General features: G+C 47.4%; 1 protein-coding gene across 1 annotated transcript; it reads right to left on the bottom strand.

The window, feature by feature from the left end:
* LOC144719614 (parafibromin-like) lies at window positions 1–27396 on the bottom strand. Its single transcript, XM_078595697.1, has 16 exons — window positions 27197–27396; window positions 14938–15043; window positions 13560–13629; window positions 13165–13227; window positions 12788–12840; window positions 12152–12240; window positions 11483–11699; window positions 10464–10565; window positions 8842–8914; window positions 6071–6135; window positions 5108–5165; window positions 3531–3654; window positions 2570–2722; window positions 1648–1748; window positions 1360–1501; window positions 1–627 (listed from the first exon to the last, which is right to left on the bottom strand). Exons 1-16 carry the CDS (start codon window positions 27325–27327, stop codon window positions 591–593), a joined length of 1584 nt encoding a protein of 527 aa, XP_078451823.1. The 5' UTR covers window positions 27328–27396; the 3' UTR covers window positions 1–590.
* Window positions 27397–27825: the final 429 nt, after the last annotated feature.

Raw genomic sequence — 27825 nt, 5'->3', positions numbered from 1 at the left:
TTTTAAATTTTTCTTTTTTTATTCAATGTCTAAATGTTTGCTATACCAGTAATTTAAACAATGTACAGTTATTTTTTTTGGGAATCATTCTTACACGAAGGCATTGTGATCATGACTTAAAATCCCAGTGTGCAGCATCTGATGCTTGTCAATTCTAGTCAAAAGTATGCATTTTTGGGGATACAAGTCCTCCCGTTCCAAAAGACGGCTTTCTGTAACTATGATCAACGGAACTGTTGCAAGGAGATCTACAGTTGTTTGGGCGTTCTCCGTAAATGCTTCGTCACTGGTAGTTAGGCCTTACGGATGTTACACTGTAGCCTGGCTATGTTCAATCCAAGTACAAATGGGTGGACACGGACACCACAGGGTGTAGAGCTTTGGCCAAGCGCTCACACAAGTGGAGTACACACAGGTCCAGACTCGCACACAAACACGCAGGTGGGTCACATATACGCGCGAAAACACAGACGCAATTACACAGAACCACACGCACTCGCGCACACAGACCTTCATACATATACACGCACGCACAAAAACACAGATGCAAAAATTTGTTTCATGTCAGGTTGGTCCAGGTCTCAGGAATTTTAGAACCTCAGATGTGTCTTGTGCTTGACCATGTACCTGCAAGACAAGGGGAAAAGATCAGGGCAGCAGAAGAGGGTAGGCATTAGAAGTAAATACAGGAAGGCAGCAGCCAAACATTAAAATGTGTGTATGTGCAATTATGTGTTTACTATGTGGCACTCAACGCACTGGACACCCTTGCAAACGAGACGTCCCAGCTCAAGGAATTATCCAGGTGAAATATAAAAAATAAAACCAAGGCTACACGGAAAATAATACAAACTTGCAATGAGTGGCATCGCTTATGGATTCTCCATAACCAAGAGTTGCAATAACCAAGTAAAATGTAAATACATACAACACTCAGAATGTTTTTTTCGTGAAGACAGCTGAGCTTCACTTAGGCGCAACGAGGTTTACATGCCAAGTGTGACGTTCTGGGTTCAACTACGTGTTTAGGGTTTCATATCATGCTTTCAGCAACACACCAATGCAGTTGAAGTGAAGATGCCTGCAGTTATTTTGTGGTGTAAGCATGAGAGAAGAAATGCCCCAACAGGTGGCCTAACTCAGAGAAACATACTTGAGTTATGAGTGGCTGTGACAAGCTACGTGTTGAACAAGAACTTACCTGATAATTGTTTTTTTAACCTTTTATCTGACGTGTTGAGTTTTTGTTATTGTTGTGCTTGTGCACCCCTGTCAGTGCAGTATCGACCAATCAGTTTGTCCTCGTGTTGCAAATTGGTGGATGCGGTCTGGGCATTGTGCAGGATGCGAGTGCATTACTGGTCAAGCGTATTCCAGAAGCTCAAGAGCACAGCCTGGTCCAGATGTCTCTTGTGTCGGCTGAGCTCCAGCACTTGCACATCCCACTTCATCACGTTGGCATCCAACCGCTCCTCCTCAAACTTCAGGTGGAACGCCTTGACTAGAGGACAGGGTTTGGAGAAGGGCGAGACACTTTGAGCATAGGGAGACAATAGCGCGCAATCATATTTGGTTCACGTTGAGCTTACTTTTAATTTCAAATGTGCATTTGCGTGCATTGTAATATAGAAAATGCATAACACTTACTCTTTGCGAATATATCAACAGGTGAGCCATCAGGAGAAAGCCAGGGCCATCCCTTAAACTGCCAGGCAGGGCCCTGGACAAAAACGGCCACCACCCTTTCCCTGCAAAATACCCGCAAACGGGAGGGAAAAAAAACAACTTCACACGTCTTTACACATCATCACTCCACAGAGAAACACGCACACTCACTCGTGCCAGGCTAAGTGCACTCCGAGGATACATGAACTTTCAAAGACTCACTAGCAGGTCACAGGACAAACCCATGTGTTATAGGTTGGTTGACTCAGATGAATGGCAGACGTACCACAACGTGTGCCCCACTGCCAACATTCTGGGTTTTAGCTATCCGGTGCTCTGCTCGTTGTTGTGAGCGTTGCTCCTCTACCCTCCATTGTTGTTGGAGGGCTGCTGCCTCCAACTGCCCAGGAGCGTCCATTACAAGCCTCCTCCTACCGAGGCATTACAATGTTGGTGCCAGTCATCAGCAACTCCAATCAGCTCCAAATCCTCTCGTACCATACCAACCCATACCCTTGGCTAGCCCGTACCACAATCGTGTGGCACCAAACAAACTGCCGCATGCAGACATATATATACACAGAACCTCTGTATAGCCTTAACAGACTGTTGGGGCAAGTGTTGTTGGGGAGCACCTGTGACTGCCGGGACAGCACACGAGGGGGTGGGTGACAAGCACCACGCCCGACCTTGATGTTTACACACCACACCAAGTATTCATTTGAGGCCGAGTCGACCTAGGGTAGGCCCAGGACCGGTTCAGATAATCGTTACTGGTGTTGGCCTTGAGCAGGAATCGAACCCTGGTTGCTGAGTTCGTAGCACGGCGCGGTAACCGCTACACTACCGCTCCCCACAATACACACGCATGCACACGTGAACGAACGCACACAGACACACGCACCAGTCCTGCTGTGTGAGCTTGAGCGGTTGGTCAATGACGCGGTAGGGCACGGTGCCAGCGCCTCCGGCAGCCCCGGCCTCTCTCCTCCGCTGGATAAGCACCTCGTTATCCCGGACACATCCAGCCCCCTTCTTCTCCTCCGTCGACATAAACCTGCAACATCCCCCATACTCATCAGTCATTGCCAAGCATCACATGTGTGTGCATGCGTATGCACGTGGCAGAGTATATTGTGTGTAATTATTAGACTACACAGGTACTTTTGCACGTGCATTAACAAGTTACAAATTAATTGATTAATACGACAATCCGGTTTACGATGATCCGCATTTACAATGTTGATATGCCGCCATGGATCGATTTACGACGCAGAAACTTGATTTACGATGCATTTCCCGTCACGACTCTGAACGCATTTGAACAGTCGGTTTGGTTTCCGATGTGACTTGGCGTGGAGCTTTTGCTATTCTCGAGTGTGTTTGTGTGGATGTTTACCTATTAAACCCTGTTAGATACAGCTGATAAATGGAAAATCGGCAAGTGATGTTTATCGCATTTCTAATGTCCATGGGAAAATAGGGGGCCGATTCACGACGAGGTTTCCAGCAACGCACCGTGACGACGTAGAAGCGGGGACTGCCTGTAAATTGCTGCGCTCATGATACACGCGTCGGATCATGTGCATAAGAACTGATCGTTCACGATCTATCATAATTACAAACTAATGTTATATTAAGGCTAACCGAGAGAACACAATATAAATAACGATAAGAAACCACAAGACAATTCTTTGCCCTTGGAAAAAAAAATCGCAACCCAAAACCCGTGACAATTTACTCAATCGTGCAAGGCAGGTGGTAGAGAGGGATGAATTGTTACATGCCACGTGCTTGGCATTCCAAACAAAGTGTAATTCATTGCCGTGTACTGTCATCAAAGGATTGGGTTTGTGCTTGAATACTTGAGGTCCTGCAGCAGATCTTTGGCGTTGAGCATCGTGATGAGCGCCGTGGTGGCTGCGGGTATGATGATGATGGGCGTTCTCGACCCTTTCTTCTGATTGGGTGGAGGTCGCGCCTGGGAGACTGAATACAGAAGTACAGGAGACTTCCGATTAACCCCGTGCGGTTCATCCGATTTGCGGATTAACCTCGCACCTGAGATTTTGACATGAATAAATAATGCATGGATTTTCCCTTAAGCCCATATTAACAATGTAAAAGCAGGTACACATTGTTATTCTTGCAAATGTTCATTACAAGTCACACGTGCTTAAACCGAACAAACATGTTGCTCCGGTTGATCAGAAAGTCACGTAATCGCCTCTACAGTACAGTAGTTGATTGATGTTGATTGGCGTGGCTCTGCTGCTGTCCACTAAGTGGGCGCAGTCTTCTGCTGGGCAGGAGCAGGAAAGTGTTATCACTGAGCACACGTGTAGATCAGTCGATCGTTAGAATTCGTTCATTAACAAACTCCATTTTCTTAACTTGAACATAATTTATAGCTATTATACTGGTTTTTGGCATAGAGATCCGCGGAAAATGGATATGTTTGAACTATCCGCTGCTGTCCTCCCCGTCATTAGCGCGGATAATGGAGAGTCTGCTGTATTATGATTGAGCGGGGAAGCCAGTAATGGTAGCCATCCGACTCAGCTGGCAGACTGCTATCGTTTGATGTTACATAACAAAGACGAAGACTGTTGGGGCAAGTGCCAGCCTTCAGAAGTGATCGCTAATAGCACTTGCCCCAACAGTCTGATTTTACACACGACCACACACACACACACGCACATATTCGGTGTAGTCCTTGGACGACATGACCAAGCATGACTTGCCTACTCGTCAATGCATGTGAAGCCAGGGTAGAGGTGCCAAATTATACTTGTAGGAACCACCTGGTTCCACCAGCCCACAGAAGATTATTGTGTCCGTCCGTCCGTCGTGCATCCAAAAATGGGAGGGGTGGGGCTGGGTGGGGAGGGGCTGGGTGGAGAGGGGAGGGTGGGGAGGGGCTGGGTGGGGAGGGTGGGGCTGGGTGGGGGGTGGGGCTGGGTGGGGAGGGGCTGGGTGGGGAGGGGCTGGGTGGGGAGGGTGGGGAGGGGCTGGGTGGGGAGGGTCTGGGTGGGGAGGGTGGGGCTGGGTGGGGGGTGGGAGGGGTGGGGCTGGGTGGGAAGGGGCTGGTCACCCCGTGGTGCCCTTATAAAACTCAACGTTTAACCTACTCACGCCGGCTTGTGCCCGCCCTCACAGTCGGCCATATTTGCGGAATACACCACACCGCCGTTGACCCTGGCCATTGACCGAGCAACCCAACGTCCCTACCAGCTCCCTCCGCAGGAATATGTTTCACAGGTAAACCATTCAAATGGGGGCTTAAAGTTCTACCACTTTTTGGTCTCCCTCCATGCCAAGAGCACACAGGAGAAAAGCAGATGGTGAACACATTCCCCCGATGCACTCTCACTTAGTGATGCAAACACAAACACAAACACTCGCTCGCTCGAGAAAGCTCGCACACTCTTCCGCCTCTCACCGGGTCGGGGCACAGGCTGGGCGGCAGGAACTTGCGTTTTTCTGGCAGAAGCTCCTTCCTGCGAAATACAAACAGAGAAAGGGTGCAGCGGCCGTACGAGTGGTTAGGACGCCGCACTACGAACACCCGGAGACCCGAGTTCCATTCGCAAACGTGCCTAAATTAGGGGCGAGTGATATCTGAACCGGTCCTGTTCGTTGCCTCCGCCACCGTGGTGAAGTACGGTCAAACAGCCCCCAAGATTGACACGGCATGGTGAATTGTTTGTGAATCCAGGAATGTCTGGCTGAAGTTTTTAAAACGATTCTAAATCCATTATTACATTTATGTGTACGGATGTCTCACAGAACAAAACAATTGTGTTCTTCAAAAAAGACATGTAAAACGATATTTCGTAAATCGGAATGGCTTTTGCTATTAATGTATTACAAAAAATGTCATGCCAACTCTACCCCTAACCTAAAAATGTGCACCTAAATCACTTTTCACAATACAAAAATAATGATAAAGGACATATATATTAAAACCATTGAATAATAATTAATTGTAAAATAACAGTGTGAACCTTTTCAGGGAACCCACCATAGGATCTGCTGCATGTTGCAATGACTGTCAAGGTGATGTGGAGGTGTGACTGCTGCACTGCGGGGACGGGGCCGACGCTGTCGCGGATGGATGGCCTCCCAGGTGGCTCTTGTTTTATGAACTCGTGGCGCGTGGCGGAGTGACATTTCGAGAACGCGGAAATTCGATTTCGTTCATCGAAAGTGTCTCAATATTTGTCAATTGCGTCAAACGTGAAATTTTGTAAACCGAATGTTTGTAAATTCAGGCATACTGTACCACACACTACCAATAATAACTCTCGCTCTCTCTTGCAACCTAGCAGGCAATAGCTATGAACGTTGGATGCAATGTGTTTATTACGTAGACTAGCGTATAGTCTGGGTGTGCATTACATACCGTCACAGATTTGAGGGTCATGCCGTGGTACGTGGAGATCGTATCGATCTTGAAGCCCTCGGTTTCTGTACGCACACAAAGCAACAGCAGTTATGATTAGTTCCTGAGAAGTAATACTATCAAGAAGCAATGTGGCCAGGAATCGAACTCACTTCACCAGGGGGGTTCAGAGTTGAATGTGGTAATCCATGCGCCACTGCTCCCTCATCTCTCTTAAACCTCGTCTGAATGCAGCACTCTCATCTGAATACATTTACAATTCACTCAATCGTTCCGTCCACTATCACTAAATATGTTTTAAATCTCACCATATCTTCATAGCCCTTCACTCTTGTCACAATATAGCTGTTTAGGCTGCATATCTCTTCCCATCTCACGACATGTCTACTGTCGACGAATATTAATCTGCAAGTCACTTGGCCACCTGTCCCCCATCTAACTACATTTCTGTCTCTTGCCCAATGCATATCTCACGATAAAGCTCTTCACTTCCATTCTCTTCTCTCATCTCAGCACGTCTCTGTCTTGCCTATACATCTCACACCCTACTTGTCCATCTCATCTGCATTGCTTTCTTTTCATCACAGGACATCTGCGTTCTCATTTCATCTCTACCTCCAATATGTATCTCCAATCTTAACTCATGATATCTGCCTCAACCCCAACTTTTTTCACTCATCTCACTGCATCTGTATGTAAAATGATTGTTTGGCTTCGAATTTAAATCTCATAACTCTTATGCTTCCCGCACCTCCGATTAGCATGGATGCCTGGTACAGCGTGAAAGAAGTTCAACATACACACATTACATGCTTTCATTCGAGGTTATTATCACACAATTATCCCTGCTACGATGTAAGCAGCCAGAAGATGGGGCCTGGTTTAGAATACGGTCGGCAGTAACCGAGTGGCTACACACGATACAAACGACCGGGGGCGGTGGCCAAGCGCTAGCACGTCCCTCACTTGTTCCAAAGGTTCACAGTTCGAATCCGGCAGCCGCCCTGATTAATTCTGCGGATGAAGAGCAAATCCCTTAATATTTGCGGGATTTATAACCACGTATCTGCGACAAATGTATTAGTGGTGCTATTTGTAATTCGCGGCTGCCCGATGAGAAGAGGTGAGGCGTGGGAGTGGCGAGAGAGTCGCCCCCACATGGCTCCACTCTGCCTCCCAGCCTGCCTCTGTCCGACGCGCCGCTTACACGCCACTGCTTCCCTTTACGATATTTAGAAATTACGTTCGGTATAATGTTTATTGATATTTGCACTTTAATGTTAATCATTATTTTAGTTAAATAACACAAAAATATTACACATATCCATTAATACATACATTTTAGATGTTTGTTTAAAAGTAATATATGTTAATATCCCCTCACCAGATTTCTCTCATGAGGATTGAGCATTGATATGCGCAGATTTAATATTCAAGCCAAGCTCCAGGAATGGATCCCCCACGAATATTATGAAGGGTTTATTGTATGAGCCCTAAATATACTATGCACTGTTAGCTTATCAGCGGATGTTAAAGATCCTGCGATGTCATTTGTAAATGCAGGCCATCACATGCCGGGCGTCACGGGCCAAATTTCCCAAATGTGGAAAATAACACCGCAAATTACTCAATTGGGATTGTACGTAGCAACCATCGCCCCCTCCAGAACCCTCCTGAAAGTCACGAGACTCAGCGAGACTTTCCCGGTTAAACCCAGACAATAAAAATAACTAGAAAATCGAATTACAGCCAACAATGCGACAAAATCATCACAGGATAAAAGAGAGTGCCGTAGAGCAGCACAGAACAGTCAATCGGGGTAAAGCGCAACAGTTAAAGGCGGAGGTGCAGCAGCCAGCAGCGCAATGTCAACAAGGCATCCGTTAATACCGTGATGGCAGTGGTGCACAAGCAGAGATGGCAATGAGCTCAAGGCGTTCGCCAACATTACTGGCTTCAAAAGAAAACATCGACAAATAGCCAACATAGTAGGCAACGAACGTGTTTGCCTTCACACACATGGGTTCAATTCCCCATTGCGCACGTCACTGACAAGTAAACTAAACTAAAAAGATGTTTTATTTGAGATATAGTGAACAAAATAAACCCAATAAGGAATTCAACTCTCTTAAATCAGGTTTTTTTTTACCAGGTAAGGCCCATTGAGCTATAAAGATAATTTTCCAAAGCGATCTGGCCACAGATGATAGCTCAACGAAGTGGCTTATCATGCTGACATTTATAGCAGCCAAAATACTCTAAATCCATGTGTCTAAATGCGGAGGGAAAAACCGGAGGACCCGCAGAAAAATCTACATGACCACGGGGAGAGAGAGACACGCAAACTCCAAATATACAGCAGGTGTGAGGGTCAGAGGGTCGAACCAACGACCTCCTGCATACCAGGCGAGGTAGTTAAAATCTCGCCACCGCATATATCTCCACATGATCTAGACATTCTGTTGGTCAACTCAACCTATCAATTAATACCTGTCGAGTACGTAAGCATCAGCACTGGAAAGAAAAAGTGACCCTAAAAGGAAGAAATATCCACATACAATAGCAGATGTTTATGGGAATGGCCTTTCTTTACAGCCCGAGAGACTGAGTGGATAAGAGTTGGCGACTTCACTTTAGACCACGGGGCCTGATAAAAAATACAATTTCATACACATTTCCTGATGAACAGTGTTTAAATTGGCATATGTGTAGGGCAATGCTGAGCTAGCGGTGAAAACAAGCGAGGTGTGTTACGCGAGCGATGCGCGTACCCTCCTTCCCCTTGAAGCGCTCCTGATCGTAGCGGTTGTAGGCAGCCGGGATGGACTGCTTCACCGTGGGTTGCTGTGAAGGCAGGGGAAAGTTCAGTGGCAGAGTCCACCAGCTACCAAAACACACTTGTACATAGGTTAAGACAGCACACTGTCGTTTCCATGTGCAGTAACTGACTGCATAGGGTGTGAACTCGGTTATTACAATAATTGGTCTATTATCCATGAGTCTCAGGCTCGATGTCCAGGAGGCTGCTCCCCGGGGATACATCCCAAATTGTTCAGAAAAAAAAGATCGCCTAGAAAAAACTCACCATGCAAAGGAGGATATCAACAGTGAATGGCCCTTTATAGATGGGATCACAAACCCACCTGCTGTACTGTCATCTCCCGGTGGTTTCACAAATGTGTGAGACCCTTCAAACCCTTACCTCCAAAGTGCTGAATCACAGGCATGAGCCACCATCCCCAAGGCTTGGTATTCTCTAGTTTTAGTCTCAATCAAGTCTGAAGTCGAAAGTAAATTCGATAATAGATCAGTTTTGGACCTGAATTGAAAAGCTGGATTTAGTTTCCAGTCTAGTTATAAAAGATGACATGTGCTTTGTGATAACATCCGCGATGAAATCAACTCGGCTTCATTTGTGTGTTGGCATACAATAGCCAAACTGATGTTTTTTGGCCAATCTAAGCTCATTCTTTCCATCAACTCAAACAACCCTTACACTGTTTTAAAACTGTATTGAAGCACAAAAGTGCACTTACATTTAAGCTGGCCTATGGTTGGACAGTAGTGTAGCGGTCAGCACACTGCGCTACGAACCCGACGACCCTGATTCTATTGTCTCTCACGACCCATGACAGTGGCGAACATTTGAACTGGTGCTGTGCCTCCAAGAGGTTGACTCAGCCTCAAAAGAGTACTACCTGGTGTGGGGTGTAAATATCAGCATTGCAGAGACAAAGGTGGCGCAGTTTCGGCATTAAATCGGTGCTCACTAACAGCACTTGCCCCAACAGTTTATTAAAGGCTATACAGGGAACCTTTATGCTTGGATTCGAAAATTGTACTCTGATCGCTACTACCATAGTTACTGGTCCTGTGAACGTCACTCATTGATTCTTAAATGCTGAGGACTCACTGCTCCTGCTTTAACCTACAGCAGTGCAGGTGACAACACGTCTCTTCCTGCGTCTTCCCTCGCAACGCTTGACTTCGGAATTCCCTCTCTTTCCTAAGCTCTCATAATAACCTTCATGAATAAAAAAAAACGTGTTATGTTGTTTGTTTTATATATTTAATTACTTATTTACCCAGCAAAGCCACACAGAGTCCACAGACTATTTTTCAAAAGGGTACTGCATTGAGATGTTTGGCGAATATTGTATGTTTTTTTTTGCTATGGGAGTAAAGCGGACAAATCATGCAGAACAGGGAGAGAACACACCAACTCAACACAGACATGCTCCCGAGTTGGGAAAAGAACCCGGGCTCTTCCTGCTGAGAGCCACCAGTGTTAACACTGCGCTAACCCTGCCGTTTCTTTGCTGGCCGCTAAACGTTTTGAAACTTTGGGCCTGTGCTCAGCAACTGTGCTTACACACACTCATATTTTACGTACTGGCTGGCTGAGAGGCTGGGCAGGCCGTGGCTCCTGAGGCGCTTTCCCTTCCTCCCGTGCCTTCACCGATTGCAGGATGGCGAAGATGTTCTTGGCAAAATCCTAATCACATACACGCAACCATCCCCACCAAACGCTGCCCAATGAGCATTCGCTACATGGGATCACAAGCACAAATCGCGCGGGTTATTTTAATCACTTACACATCCTTAACTGTCAAACCTTCTTCACCACACACAATCATGGCTTCATTTAATCCATGCTCACACCAACAGTGCTTTACTTGAATACTAATTCCAGTGGCATTACTGTAATATATTACTTGAATTGAATAATGATGACAAATTGTTACTACAGCTAATAAATAACCTTCAGAAACAATACAACTATATTTAAATTGTGTACTTCTGAAATAAGCCAGATGGAGGCATTATTAAATTAGCATTATTGATTTTTTTTTCTGGCAAGAACCGACTTCGCTTTGAATAGTGTTACACGGTTCTTCAGCCGGCGCTAGCAGAAGAGATGTTTGTCACAATGGGTTATCAGCTGGTTACACGTAAATTACATGACGTGTACATCGAAAAGTATAAATAATGAATGGCTCCTGGGAAGATGATTGACGGGAAGACGAGCAGACTGGTTTTTTTGAACGCATGCACTCGTCAAGGGACGGTGAGACGGGGCCCAGCGGGAGCGTGTTCACCATTTATGCAGAGGTTCCAATCTGGCAGGCTCCCCTGGTTATTATTGCAGAATGTGTCTGCTTCACAGTGGATGTTCAAGATCCTGTGACATCGTTAAAAAATTAGGCGAATGTGTGCCTATGCCAGGGTCCAAATTTACAACTGCGACCACTGGCGCCGTGTAACCTTTTGCCTCACCAGCGCAGCTGCCACTGGGGGTGAGCCCCTTCAAATGTTTGAGCTGATGTGCGAGGCAAAGTGCTTATCCCGTGTAAAGCGCTCCTAGCCGCCCCGGCGTACAGGGGCGTTCTCTCAAGGACGACAAAGCGGTACCTTGCCGGAGCTCTGCAGGATGGTGGTGCGGGTTCTCCACAGCCTCTCCCGGCTCACGATGTCCCTCGTCGCGTCCACCTCGGCGTCCACGAAGCTGCGCTGCTCCAGGCCGGCGACGTCCTCCTCCAGGTCCGACTTGATCGTCGAGCGCTTCTTGGCCATGATTTTTGCCTTGATGGCCGCGATCTTCTCCACGGACATCGCTTCGGAGAGGGAGCTGTGAGAGGTGACGCGCGTCGACGAGTTCCCACGATTACTGAGAGAGCCCGACTCTGTAGCACCGGGTTATGAGCAGGATTGTTTCAGTAAATTTTTTTTGCGTTACCCTGAACCTTTGTAACTGAGAAATTAAGGGCGCTGCGATGGTGTAACGGTTCACACACTGGACTTGCAATCAAGAGGTAGCCGGTTCGATTATGGTTGTGTTCATCACTCATTTTTAGAGAGGGGCCACTTTTGCCGATAAGACATCGCCAGTGAGGGGCGCTACACCACCTGCAAGGGGCGTTTTCACCATTTGCGTATTGTCGGAGGTCGCACGTCAGGGGCCGCACTAAAGGCCACCAAGGGTCGACAGTGGCCCGCGGGCCTTGCAATGAAGAACACTGGATTATGGTGGGCCGTGTGACGATGTGCTGCATTCACCAGGTGTTCCATGCCAATGATTACCGGATCTGTTCGGTGTTGACCATGACCTCTTTGTATCCTTCCAAGCGGGCAGCCAGACGCTCCTTGTCCAGGCGTACGCGCTCTGCATCCTGCACAAAACCGCTGACGTGTTTAGTCCTCTCTCTTCTTTGTCTTTCCCTCTCCCACCCCCCCTCCGAATTCATTTCACTTATCTTGAGATTAAATTATCCATTCAAAGTTTGCAGGAGTAGCATGCCCAGTTAGGGGACCACTCTTTGACACTCGCAGGTATCACTGTGATTATGATAGCAGTTTTGGGATGATGCTTACAACGGCAGAACATTTTAGAGGCATCATTTCCCTGACCTTAAAATGCATGGAAGTGACATAACGACATGTGTGACCGTGATTTTCAACTCTTATATTCTCATTAAAAATGTTTGAAAGTTATGTTTCAAATAGCTTGGATCCCTATAGCCTGCGTACTTATCCACATGAGCTAATTTTTGTTGTTGGTTTCATCGTACCTTAAGACAAACACACACACACGTGGACATGCACAACCACGGACACACAGTGACCCACTGCTAACGGACGACAACTATCAATGAACGCCAAAACGACAGACACACAGCACATACGGTGACGTTCGCAATGCCCACGCTGCTCCCTTACCTCAAGCCGGGGTTTCTTAGGTTCAGAGCTCGTATCTTCAGATGCTCTTTTTACTAGGTGGGATAAGAGGAAGAGTCAATGACGGCCTCGGTGCTGAAGAGAAGTGGTTCCCAACCTTTCCGGGTGGCCCGTGAGCGACTGTCCACCCTCAAAAACAGTTTGCAGACCACCATGTCGCAAACATATATAATGGTGTTTTGAGAATAAAAACAGCGTCTGTAACAACAGTTCCGTGGACAAACTACCCGCGTAGTTGCGTAGCACCAGCGGGTCCGTCGCGGTCTACAGACTGGGAAACCGCTGCTGTAGAGCAGTGCGCTGCTGCGTTCTCGCTGTGTGCGTTCTGACTCACACGAGGGTGCATCTGCGCGTGTTACCTTGCGTGGGTCGCTGGAGGCCTATCTCCAGAGGGGCACTCTTGTCAATGCTGGTAGAAGTGGCTGTGAGAATACACACACGCACGCACGCACAACGTAAACATCAACAAACTGCATTGGAGGTAGTGAACAAGCACCAATCAAGACACTGCTCACCAGTGCCAAATTCCCCCCCAACCCCAGCTCTGCAATCCTTCATATATAAAGGTCGTTATTGACTAATTGACGAGTGTTTACATGTGAGAGGAGACCGGAGCAGCACCCAGAAAAAAAACCCACGCCTAAAGATGGAACAGGTGGAGTCCGCATTTTCTGTGTCGCCTTCTCCCGGAAAGCCAGGGTAGGGCACCTCGACGGCGCCCACGGGGACGGTGTTTCGGCAGGGATAGACGTACCTGTCTCCCCATTGAGGTAGGCCAAGAGGTCTTTTCTGTCGGGACGTCGAACCACGGGGATGATTTCTGCCTGTGAGCACATGGAGAAGAACAACGCATGATCGGTAGACACCGATTATGTTACGTTTATCATTTTGCTTCTCTAGGGATTTGAATCCGTTGCTGAGAACCATTCGTGTGATATTAATTGACTTGTGTTTGCACATCATTCGCTGTATTCTTTCTTTTGGCAATGCAGAAGTGTACAACTTCCATCGCCAATCTGCGCTCACTTTGTGTTGGGATTACTGAAAACGCACAACCCTGACCAACCGCAGTTGGTCCCTTGCGAAGCAAGTCTGTTTCATTTCCAGTGTCTCCTTGCTAGGTGGCTCCTCTTTTAAAAAGATGTTCATTACCTTCAAGTCCCTACTGACTGCAAACTCTTCATAAACCTTCTCTTACTATTCCTATTGACTTCAACGCAAAATTGACCATGCATCCTTTCATCTCTGTACCTTTTACCTAGCTTTGCAATACAGCCAACCATGATGATTCATAATAAAGGTTTTTGGGTCAGATCGCGTTATTGATAAATGTGAAGTAACCCTCCACCACCCGACACGGCCAAACAGTAAAACATTTGTCACGTCTCATTAGTCTTGGCCAGTAATAATTCGTTTTACACAACACTTCAACGTTATCAAAATCAATTGAGTGTACTTGTTGACAAGCATGCTCTGCCACTGCCGACAGTTGTGTTTGAGATAATTTAATATTTCTTTGGTGTTCTTTTAGTCCAGCGAAACGTCGTACTCAAACTTTTAAATGATGTTGATTCACTCTTCAACACACCGGTGGGCTAAAGTAGTGAACTATTTGTCTTTAGTAAACGTGACACTTGCTTACTGTTTGGCCGTGTCGGGTAGTGGAGGGTTACGACACATTTATGAATAACGCGATCTAACCCAAAAACCTTTATTATGTATATTGGTCGTGAAAGTCTACGTGTTAAACCATGATGATGTTGTGTGTTTTTACCTCCTTCAGAAAAGGATTATTACGTTCATACATTTGGTCTACTCTTACCTCTTCATGGACTATTTCTGACCTGGAGAAGCTTAAAAGCCTCAATGTCAGCTGGACAACAATCGCTCAAATCCTCTTAAATAAAAAAACTCGATTCCCTGAAATATAAAAATGCCACTCCTCTATAATAACTGTAAACTCTCCCTCCGTGTAGCATTACCCACCGATTTTTACCATATTGTGCTGGGCGTGTATAAAGATTGCAGTCACTAAATCCTGATGACCCGCCAAACGGATGACCGAGACTTGTTCCGCGGCATAACAAGGCACTGGGTTGTGGGCTGTAGCACTGAACTTAATGTGCACTCACCGCTGCCCTCCGGACGTACACAGGATGCGAGAGATGCACATGGTTGAGCAGAAACAGGATCGAGTCCAGTGTGTAGTACTCCTTGGCTTGGCCATCTTTACCAGTCCTGAGCAGATCGACAAACAAACGACAGAGACAAAGACCCCCCGTGTACCCTTAGCAGATTGTTGGGGCAAGTGCTGTATGGAGGCCGGCAAGGCACACGCGGAAATGGGCGACCAACACCATGCCCGGCTGCTTTCGCTTCCCCAGGGCTGATATTTACACACCACTCCAGGTACTAATTTAAGGCTGAGTTGACCTATGCGAGGTCAAGAACTGGTTCAAATATTCACCACTGTTATTGTTCATGAGTGGGAATCGAACTCGGGTGACTTGGTACATAGGGAAGCACATTAACCACTGCACTACCATTCACCTGCTGGACATAAACACATTCAGCATTTTTACGCAGATGCACATGCAATACTTTCAGTGTTGCCAGATCTTAAATTCCAGAAGAGTAAAGACTTGGGGACAATATGTAAAGTAAACAAAGTGTAACGATGGATAAGAATGTTACTCCTAAGAGCCCATTGGACAGGAAGGGAAGTCCACCTCTCTTTGAGATGCTGTCAGTGAACTCCAACCAAAAACAAAAATACAGGCCAACCTGATTCTTATGCATGTCACCTACCGAATTGGCAAATATGACAGCAAATAACTTCTCACTGCACAGTAGGTATATATTGTGATATATATCCCCCCCCCCACCTTCTACATCTCTCCTCCCTGGCTCCTCACCCCCTCACGCTTGCGGGGGATTTGGCTCTCGAACGGTGGGCTATACGTAGAAAAAAATTTGCCAGGCAGCACGCCCTAAGCCCCGCGGTGGGAATAGGCTATTCCGTTTTCCCATCCGTAAACGTTCAAGTAGTTTAAGGAACACATTTGTGCCGTTTCTATTCTTAATTATTTACTTATTGAGCGACATCGACCGTACCAACTGAAGCCAATTGCGTGGGGGGGGGGACCCTGCCAAGTGATGCGCCTTCGCTCGAGCTCACGGGGACATTTCCTTTTACGCGTTTAACAGGCAATACATACACACATAACGCTGCGGATATTTCTTCACAATGTGATGTCCTTTTTGCCCCCTCCCCCCAACACGATGCGTCCAGTTTATACTACAGACTCCGTAGATAGCAATTTTTTACTGCTTACATAGCATTATTCTTGCACGGGCGGGGGATGCTGGGGGGGAGGTGTGGGGGTATCTACACTGCTCATTTTCCTTTTCACCATCAAGAGTGTATGGTAGTCTATAATCTGTTGCCTGCTTCTTTACCTCAGTGTACTGCCAGCATTTCATGTCGACTGTAGCAATGCTTATGTCATTGAGTCAGCGTACTGGAAGTCTATAATCTCGACTGTAGCCTGCTTCTCAACTTACCTGTGCGTACTGCTGCTCTTTTATTTACACTTATTTCTGCTTATTTCTTCAATGCATTTCTATTGTTTCCATCGCTCACGTCACACTATTTACTCATACGTTATACTGCAATACTGATAGCTGTGCCATCATCGAGGATTGCTGTGCCCGTCGATGTGTGTCAGTCGATGTGTGTGTCTTTGAGTCCATATGTGTGTGGGTGTAGATCCATGCGTGTCTTTAAGTCCACGTGTGTCTGTCTTTTTCGAACGAATAACGCCCCATGTGTGTGTGTACGTCAAAGTGTTTATGTGTGTATGTCAGTCCAAGTGTGCGTGTCAGTCCATTTGCGTACGTATCAGTCGCTGTGTATGTGTGTTAGTCCATGTGTGTGTGTTAGTCGATGTGTGTGCATGGCTCCATCTGAGTATGTAAGTCAATGTGCGTTTGTGTGTCTATGTGTGTCAGTCGATGTGTGCGTGTACATCGATGTGTATGTGTGTGTCAGTCTATATGTGTGTGTGTTAGTCCACATGTGTGTGTAAGTCTATACATGTGTGTGTCACTCGATGTGTGTGTGTAACTCAATGCATGTGTGTGAGTCCATATGTGTGTGTTCATCCATGTCTGTGTATCTAAAGTAGATGTCTGTGTGTCACAGTCCATATGTGTATGTGTGTGTAGGGCTGTGTGTGTCAGTCTATGTATGTGTGTGTAAGTCCATGTGTGTGTGTCTTAGTCCATGTGTGTGTGTCTTAGTCCATGTGTGTGTGTAAGTACATGTGTGTTTACGTCAATGTTTGTGTGAGTCCAAGTATGTCTGTGTGCGAGTCCACGTATGTCTGTGTGAGTCGCTGTATGTGTGTACGTCGATATATGTGTGTGTAACTCCATGTGTGTATATCTAAAGTGGATGTCTATGTGTGACAGTCCATCTGTGTGTGTGTGTAAGTCGATGTTTTGTGTGTGTCAGTTCATGTGTCTTTGTCTCAGTCCATGTGCGTGTGTGTTAGTCAGTGTAAGTCCATTTCTTTGCGTGTCTGTAGGTCCATGAGTGCGTCTTAATCCATGCGTGTGCTTTATTGACCTGCTCAAGGCCTATGATACCATCAGTAGGCCTGGCCTCTGGGTTGTTCTTTGTGCTTTCCGAGTCCCTCACCCACTGCTCACCATCCTTAAGAACCTTCATGATAGTGAGCGGCCCCGCGTCAAACTACGTGGCCATGAGTCAGAGCCATTCCCTGTACACCTTGGGGTGCAACAGGGATGTCCTCTGGCTCCCACATTATTTTATATATATTTGGACCACGTACTTCGTGAAGCCTTCAATGGCTGTACCAGAAGAATTCCCATCTGGTACAGATACAATGGGAGGCTGATCGATGCCCGGGTGCGGTCAAGGGATGGCTCCCTATTGCTCAACCACGTTATGTATGATATCTGGCAACAAAACTGACACCTTTTTACAAGGAGTCATGTTTGCATAGACCACAATACCTGCAGTCATAATACAAACAAAAGACATAACTCTGATAATGTGCACTGTCCTTGAAGTTGATTGGTCCACACCCGAGACAGCTTTCCTTAGAGCCTAGTCTCACATGGGTTGGACCAGATGACGCCAAAAGGCGCAAAACTCAAAGACAATGCACCATCAGAGTATGAGAGCTCGGGGCAAGCATCTACACTATGGGAACCTCATTTGCCAGTAAAAATATGATAATTGGTTTTTTACCCTTCTATCTGGCAACAAAACTGACACCCTTTTACAAGGAGTCATGTTTGCATAGACCGCCATACCTGCAGGTACCTGCAGGTATTGCCGGTCATGAGCACAAAAGGTGTCAGTTTTGTGGCCAGATAGAAGGGTAAAAAACCAATTATCATATTTTTACTGGCAAATGAGGTTCCCATAGTGTACACGTTATGTATGCCGATGATCTGCTAATTACTGCTCACTCGGAGGAGTTCGAGGTGCCGCTGCTGAATCTGGAGCTTGCCACCAAGAGGTGAGGCCTTACCATCAGCCCCACCAAAACTAAGCACCTTCCTGGGTCTTTTGTACCATCGGACACTCCACCCCCACAACTCCCAATCAGTGATGGGCCAGTTGTGGAGACAGTGGAGAGTTTCCCATACCTGGGCAGTGTGCTCATGACCGGCTCCAGTTTAACAGCAGAGGTCTCACTCCGAATCAGTCGAGCCGCATTATCTTTTCATCGGTTGCGTAACGCTGTGTGGAAGCTACCTGGTCTATCACTCCGCACGAAGCTTCAGGTCTTCTCGGCCACAGTCATTCCCTCCCTTCTCTATGCTTGCGAAACTTGGACCCCCCTAATGGAACATCTTTGCCGGTTATAAACATGTAGGATGGCCTGCCTACCATCCATCCTGGGTTTAACCAGGCTGCATTGTGTGAGGAGCTCACAAATCCTTGAAAGATTTGCACAAAATCCCATCGCTGAGCTCCTCCGGCAGGCAAGGCTGCGTTGCCTGAGTTATGTAGCCCGCATGCCCAGCCACCGGATGCCTAAACAGCTATTGTTCAGCCGGATCAAGGGGGCTAAACGGCCATGGCACGGCCTGGAGAAGAGATGGAATGATGTAGTACAGGAGGACGTGGAGCTGAGTGGACTTGCCGATGACTAGTACCAGCGGTGTCAAGATCGGCCTCTGTGGAGGAGGCTCCTGAAGGAGGCAGTCGCCCTCCAACAACAACGGAGGGTGGAGGAGCGACGCTCACACAACGAGCGGAGCGACGGGTGGCTAAAGCACAGCAAGTTGCCACAGTAGAGGGCACAGGTGGTGCATCAGCCAGTTGTCTCAGTCAGTCGACCTGTGCCATCTGGGTTTGCCCCGTGACCTCCAGCCAGCGGGTGTTCGATACTTCACGTGGCCACAAGGTGCACATAGCCTGGCACAAGCGTTGTGGTGACGTCACCACCACTTAGTGGCGAATGGCGGTTGTTGTTGTTCAGTCTATGTATGTATGTGCGAGTGCATTTGTGTGTCTACCTTTTTCGCCCGGGCAACGCCGGGTACTTAGCGCTATGTCCCAAATAAATGAAACTGAAAAAACTGAAACTGTGTTTCGTTAAATACATTTATTATTTAAAGGCATTGGAATCCAACTGGATCTCAAGATGCTGCTTATAATGGGTAGGGTACAGCCATCCTGGGGAACCGATATATTTATTCATTGTACAAAGCTAAAGACACAAAGGTAGAGTAAGAGAGGAAGGTCCTGAACAATGGTAAGGCATCGACAGCAAGGGAGGCTGGGGGAAGAGAGCTCCAGACGATGGAGGGAGCCAAAATCGATCTCCCGCTGATGGTTGACTGGTGCCTTCAACAGCAAGCGTTGGTTGCGAGAGCGAAGAGTGTGTACGGGGGAGTACAGTGAGATGGATAAGATGATTGGATCAGCAGCCACTGAAGAGATCGGAGCATTGGGGTAATGTGGTATCATTTTATGGGTGCTGTTGGGAAGTCTGCCGAGAGCTATTTGGATAATCTGGAGTTTTCAGAAGAGGCATTTGGGGAGGCCATCTAGCAGAGCGAGTTGCAATAATCTCGTTGGGGTGTGATGAAGACATGGATGAGGGTCTCAGCAACAGCTCAGTGTAGGCAATGGTAGATGTGGGAAATGTGGTGGTCTAAGGTCCCGTAGGGTTGAGAAATGTGGGGAGCGAATGAGAGCTCTGGACCTGTAGACATGCCTGCGGCATACGTCACAGTTTGGAATGACGGTATGCTGCTGAAAGTGTCTAAATTACTCTTTGGTTCTTGCGGTAAAGTCACGTAGGTATAAAATAAAATAAATTAAATCACGACGTTTTGGGCGCAACACAAGCGTCTGTCATCAGGTGGGACAACCACAGCAAGAAACAATTGCTGAACCAAAGAGAATGAATCCCTGCAGTCACGAAAACTTCAAATCTAGATTAGTGTCTAAATTAGTTTTGGGAAAAAACAATACTGTGCCTACTTACAACTTACGCTCACCACTTACAAGCTGCACGTACATTTCAGAGAAACAGACCAATAAAACTTCACTATTCATTTAACAACGGGGTTCCACAGGGCTCTTTCTCAACACGACCACTGCTATTTGCATCAGTGATCTGCTCCCCAACTTGTCAGGAAAATTTGCATAGGCAGATGACCTTGTGCTCGCCACTGAGGCTGCTGTCCAGGCGAAACGGTCTTGATTCTTTGTCACCGGGAACCATGGAGTGGATGATTCATTCATATGCGTCTCTTTAAGGCAGGGGTGGGGAACCTTTTCTCTGCCAAGGGCCATTTGGATATTTACAACATCATTAGCGGGCCCTACAAAATTATCAACTTAAAAATTAGCCTGTTATATTTGGTCAAACATTTAATTAACTCACCCCTAATGTGATGGCTGGAACTGCTTCTCTTTGGCGAGGCGTGTGATGTTAGCTGCTATTGATGATGTTGCTGCTCGCAACTGCTTTTCCAGGTTTGCTCCTAGAATGATTGAATTTCGAGTCCCGCCTGCGGTTGCCTTGGCAGGACCACACCAAATGATTCCCCGGACCTTCTACGGCCCGCGGGCCGGACGTTCCCCACACCTGCTTTAAGGACTGCTTCTTGACGTTGTTTATTAAGGACCACCGTCTCGTGTTCACGTGCATTGCGGCTCTTGAAATAGAGGGTTTTTTAAACCAAATTTTTCGGTTGCCGATCTCTGGGTTAGATCAAAAATAACCCTCCATCACCTGACAGAACCAATCAAATCAAGTTGCCACGTGGGCAAACATGCCAATTCATTTGTTTTTTCAGTGAACTGCAATGTTGAAAGGCAAGACAAATTGACAATGTATACAGCGTCTCGCTTGAGACGACACCCAGCAGCATCAGGCGTTAACAAGAGCTTAGCTCTGGCATGGAAAAGCTTCCTCATCCTGGTGCTTAAATAGGTGCCATGACGTCACCAAGACCGCCGCACAAGTGAACCACTGTACAATAATACAAATAGATTTGAAACGCAAATAATACAACAAAATACATGAATAAATTATACTGTAAGTTTTATTTACCTAAAATGATGATGGGGTTGTGATGATACTACTTTGGCAGTCATCGGTGCACTTGCCACCGCACTTTCCCGACTTTCCTTTTCGTTCTAGTTGATACAGTAAGACCCCGGTTTACGTCGGGGATGCGTTCCTGTAAAGGTGCGACGACGAATATCTAAACGACGTAAATCAAAGTGATTTACAGGGTAGGTGGTGAAGGCGAAGGCTGAGAGGCGACGGATACGAGACAGGATGGACGATGCTGTCAGCGACATAAGCGTGGCTTGAGGAAGACGCAAATCAGGTAGCGGTGTTAATAAAGTGACTGTGTTTGCGAAACGACACAAAAGGTAGAGACGTAAATCGGGGTTTGACTGTGTATCGGACTGTTGGCTCCTCTACCGTGTTATGGTGGCCAACAGCAGATGCACCGTCTATTCAAAAACTTCACTTTCTGAGTTAAACTCATCACGTGTTCTTGCCTTTTATTCACGGTGTCACTTCCCCCATTCACTCGACGTTCAGACGCCACGATAGAAATAAATAAAAACCCACATATAAAGGCAAAAATAGCACTAAGGCAACGGCACAAAAAAAATATGAAACAACATAAATATTAAAACGACTGACGAATAATTAATTTAGAACAAAAATAGTAAAAGCAGGTACAGTATCCCTCCCCATGATGCGATGTTGCCAAATCGTGAATAGCCAAAGGAAAAGTGAGCGAAAATTAAGCTGGCATACAAATATAACATCGCAAAAAATCCAATTTCGCGAAAAAAAAATCTGCGAATGTAGAGGTCAAACTGCAACTGTTGGTCGTGAAAGCCAACGTACAGGTATCCCTCGATTTATGCGTTCTTCAAAAAACACGCATAAAATGAAATGTTGTACATCGCAATGGCTTTTCCCATTAATTTAACACCAAAAATGTGGGATACACACCTATATCACTTTTCACAATACAAAAAGAATAATAAACAAACATCAATATTAAAACGATTAAATAATGATTCATTGCAAACTAAAATATTTAAACTTTTCAGGGAAGTCACCTAAATATCTGCTGGATGTTGGAATAAGTGGAAAGGTGATGTAGAGGCGTTACTGTTACACAGCAGGGATACCGTGACGCTGCCACGGATGGATATGACGCAGCCTCCCAGGTGCTTATTGTTTGATCTCAATCACGTGCCGTGTGAAATTCCGTGAATGCAGAAATTCGATTTTGTTCATCGAAAAGTCCCCAGGATTTGCCAATTGCGTTCATGCGACATTTCGTAAACCGAACATTCGTAAAATCGAGGGATGTCTGCATCCATAGCAGGGCTCCTGGCATTAGTGGGAGTTTGTGCTTCGCCACAGCAGCGAGGCGCGGTGACCCTGGCCCCTCACCCAGTGTTTTGGAAGTGGATCACTCACTAACACCCAGATTTCAGAGTGCTTATAGGCCCCCAAATCCGAGAGATTGAAGTACAACACGTGGATGTGTGACCCATTTGTCTAGATTTTTGCGTGTAAACTAAATTATTTTTTATTTTACCAGGTAAGGCCCACTGAGCAAATTGCTTTTTTTTAGAAGCGACCTGGCCACAAATGATAGCTTAACAATGTGGTGCATCATGTTGAAATTTAAAGCAGCCATTTAGAATCAACGCATGTTGATTATAAATATGGAGCGAAAACTGGAGGAGCCGGAGAAGAATCCACGCAGCCACGGGGAGAGAGACACGCAAACTCCAAATATACAGCAGATATCAGTTGGGATCAAACCTACGCCCTCCTGTATATCAGGCGAGGCAGCTAACATCTGCAATCGTAGCACCCACTGAGGAGCGTGTTAGATCACCATAAGTGAAGGTCTTCTCGGGATACTCCAGTTTCCTTTAACTTGCAAAACTCGCGTAAAAAAGATTGGCAAAACACCTCAGGACCTTCCAGAGGAAAACAAATCTTTAAACTTAGCAAAGCTTTCCTGGGTAAAAAATGTATAATTTCTCATACTGTACTTCAAATCTAATACTCCTGTTTCCAAGAACAAGCTTCATCCATGACCACACACACACATCACAAGGCAACCCATTCAACAGCAATTGTAACCGAGACTCACCACGTGTGAAAAATTGTCAAACAAATTCAGGAGAGATTCTCAAAAGACACCATTTAACCAGGACGATGAAATTGCCAATCGTCATGGAGGTGAAGGTTAACGCAAACGTTACAAAGTAACGTGGCAAAAACGTGCGCTTAGAACTGTCCTCTCCTACGTTATGGAAAAAGTATCCTGTAATTATAAACCACTTGTGTTATTCTGTCTAACCAGTGCTGCGTCCCTCATTAGTGGTTTAGTCACGTGGTTTACTGGGAGTTTCGGCGAGAGGCCTCTACATTTGTTGTTACAAAAACACAAAAAAAAACTAATATACCCAGTAAATTACACACAAAGAGACAAAACCAGCACTCAAATACACAGGTGCATGCTGTATACTGGAAACCAGTTTTCAAGCCAGCGATGGCATTTACGCGCTTCAACACAAAACAATTTCGGGCCAGATGAGAGAAGGCAAAAAGCGGCGGGCAAGACGTTGTTTGGCCATCTCTGGCAAAGGCGACGAGCTTCGTGGGACAATGTGTCGAAGACGCGCGCGTGCCTTGAAGTGTTTTTTGCGTGGCAATTCCTGCGACAACGCGTGGCACAGACGCGGGGGCACGTGACCCCCCCCCCCCCCCACATAGTGCCAGATTAAGCCAGTGCGGGGCCTGTAAAATGTTATGACGGGGCCCTAAATGAAAATAAAAACACATAAATATTGAAACGCATACATTTTTAACTTGCACAGTAAAGTAATTGTATTTTTTCATTTGCTATACCGCCAGATAAAACGACAAATCGCTAACCTTAAACACCCAGTCGTTCATAAAAGTTGAAGACGGTATAGTACGATAGTAATAGAGCAAGTGCAGAATCACTGAACTGGAATTTATAGCTTGAAAGCATTTAGCGTGGAGCCCTTGAAAGTGTGGGGTCCGTAGCTACATATGTAGCTACTTTTGCAATCCGGCACTGCCACCACCACGTGCGGGATGGAGTTCCCGTCCCCAGGCAGGGGCGAATGCATCGCCACGAGGGGGGAGTTCGCACTCACGACCAGCCGAGGATGGGCGACGCGGCCAACACTCATCCACAAAGCACGACTACAACAACCACCTCCCGCGTCTCTAAACACTGCACTGCACTGCCATGTAAACGTCTCTAAAACTCCCATTTCAACCACTTCTAAGGTCCCTAGAAAGCGAAATAAATGCCTCCTCTAAACCATAAAAAAACCCGTTTAAGCCCATACACAGTTTACGTCCGGGGATGCGCTCCTGAAAGGCGCGACGGCGAATATCAAAACGACGTAAAATCAAAGCGATGTACAGGGTTAGGTGGTGGTGAAGGCTGAGAGGTGACGGATAACAAGAAGGGACGGGTGATGTTGTCAGCGACGTAAGTGTGCGGGGGGGGGGTGTTGAGGTGACGCAAATTAGGTGGTGGTGGTGTTAATAATAAAGTGGCGACGTATTAGCGAAACGACGTAACAAGCAGGAGACGTACATCGGGGTAAGGCTGGACACCGCTCGCCACACCGCCAGAATACCACTGAGAACCCCCCCTCACTAAAACACAAACATCTCTTCAGCCCCCTAACCCCCCCGCTGTCTATAACCCTCGCTATAACACCGTCTCTAACCCCTGTAAATGCCTCTCTATAGCCCGCTGCGAACCCATATCTAAAGACCCCTCTTTGAACCCCTCTCCACACCCATATGGACACCCTGGTCCACCAGCAACACCTTTGATGCCCGTACACAACTCTCTAAACCTGTCACAACCCCCACTAGGAATCCCTCTACACCCCCCTGAACACCTATAAACCCCCGTCTAAACCCGTCAATCGATCAAGCCCTTCTATCACCCTGTAAAAACGCATGAACTCCAATAAACGCCTGATTAAACAAAAATAATAAAAAAAATACGTTTCGATGATGCTCGCTTGTGTTGTGATTGAAACGTCGTAGTTTTTTATTGTTATTTTCTTTGAACCTATCTACGTGACTTTACCCAAAGACCCAAAGAATATAGTAAAGTTGAGTATTAGACTCTTCCTTGTTTAACCCCAGTGACCCCAGGCGTGGGGGAGGGGGATGAAGGGGGAGGGGGGCGGTGGCGACACCCGTGGAATCGTCTATAAACTTTATATCATTACAAATGTATCAAAGCCCTATACAGGACACATCCGTCTATACCAGTCAAACCTGTCTATACGCCTGTAAACCTCTGTAAATCCCAGTGTAAACCCTCATATACTTCAATTAAAACTCGTATATACTCTATCTATACCCGTAAACCCCTTGTCTATGATCTTAAAATGCCTCTCTATACCCATGTAAATCCCAAGATAAACCCCACGTTTAAATACCTGTCAATCACCTCCTGCCTGTACCCCAGCCTGTACCGTCTGTACCTGTCGATACCCCCCGTCTGTCCGCCTGTCTGTCCACCTGTCTGTCCGCCTGTCTGTACCCCTCTCTGCCCCCCCTGTCTACCCGGTCTACTCTATACCCCAGTCTGTACCCGTAAGTACCCCTGTGTGTACCCCAGTCCGTACCAGCTGTCTACACCCCAGTCAGTCTACACCACCCAGTCCACACCACCAGTCTACACCACCCAGTCCACACCACCCAGTCCACACCACCCAGTCCACACCACCCAGTCCACACCACCCAGTCCACACCACCCAGTCCACACCCCACGCTGTACCCCAGTCTACACCACCCAGTCCACTCCACCCAGTCCACTCCACCCAGTCCACACCACACAGTCCACACCACACAGTCCACACCACACAGTCCACACCACACAGTCCACACCACACAGTCCACACCACCCAGTCCACACCACCCAGTCCACACCACCCAGTCCACACCACACAGTCCACACCACACAGTCCACACCACACAGTCCACACCACACAGTCCACACCACACAGTCCACACCACACAGTCCACACCACACAGTCCACACCACACAGTCCACACCACACAGTCCACACCACACAGTCCACACCACCCAGTCCACACCACCCAGTCCACACCACCCAGTCCACACCACACAGTCCACATCCCACAGTCCACACCACCCAGTCCACACCACCCAGTCCACACCACCCAGTCCACACCACCCAGTCCACACCACCCAGTCCACACCACCCAGTCCACACCACCCAGTCCACACCACCCAGTCCACACCACCCAGTCCACACCACCCAGTCCACACCACCCAGTCCACACCACCCAGTCCACACCACCCAGTCCACACCACCCAGTCCACACCACCCAGTCCACACCACCCAGTCCACACCACCCAGTCCACACCACCCAGTCCACACCACCCAGTCCACACCACCCAGTCCACACCACCCAGTCCACACCACCCAGTCCACACCACCCAGTCCACACCACCCAGTCCACACCACCCAGTCCACACCACCCAGTCCACACCACCCAGTCCACACCACCCAGTCCACACCACCCAGTCCACACCACCCAGTCCACACCACCCAGTCCACACCACCCAGTCCACACCCCAAAGTCTACATCCCACAGTCCACACCCCCAGGCTGTATTCGCTGTCTGTCCCCCAATCCTCCGCGGGGGGAGACCGCGCACCGGGGCCACACGGAACCAGGCCGAGGTCTCGCCTGGCTCGCCCCGCGGTGCCGCCGCCGCCGCCGCCGCGGGGCTCGCACCCACTCACCCCCAGATGATGTAGTTGGTCTTCACGTTCTTGGGCCACGAGAACTCGCCGAAGATCACCTCGTCGCCCTTCACCACGATCTCCTTCTTCTGCACGTTGTACTGCCGCAGCACGCTCAGTACGTCCGCCATGTTCGCCGCGACCCCCGGGGCGATTCGACAGCGCGCGCAGAGGAATCGCGAATCGATTCCACTGCCGGGCAGCCGTCTCCCCCCCAACACCTTCGGTTTGGCGGGAGATTGAACAGTCACACGCACGAGAATCGATTCTAGACGTGTGTGGCGGAGGAATCGATTCTGGTTGCTTACACCGAGTGGAGAGCGAATGTAAACACGAGAGGAATCGATTACGGTTTAGCGGGTTGGCGATTCCACCGGTGTTGCCACCGCCCCCCCTGACCCCCCCACGCCTTGGGGTCACTGGGGTTAAACAAGGAAGAGTCTGAAACTCAACTCGACTATATTTTAATTAAAACTATATTCTTATATAAGTCACGTAGATAGGTTCAAAGAAAAGAACAAAAAATAACAAAACAAACTACGACGTCTCGATCACAACACAAGCGATCGTCATCGAAACGTAGTTTTTTTAGTTATTTTTGTTATTTTCTTTTAACCTATCTACGTGAC

The sequence above is a fragment of the Lampetra planeri genome, chromosome 6, assembly GCF_965212315.1.
Source record: "Lampetra planeri chromosome 6, kcLamPlan1.2.h2, whole genome shotgun sequence".
NCBI lineage: Eukaryota > Metazoa > Chordata > Hyperoartia > Petromyzontiformes > Petromyzontidae > Lampetra > Lampetra planeri.
Note: the sequence above shows the minus strand (reverse complement) of the source record. Positions and strands in the feature narration are given on the sequence as shown.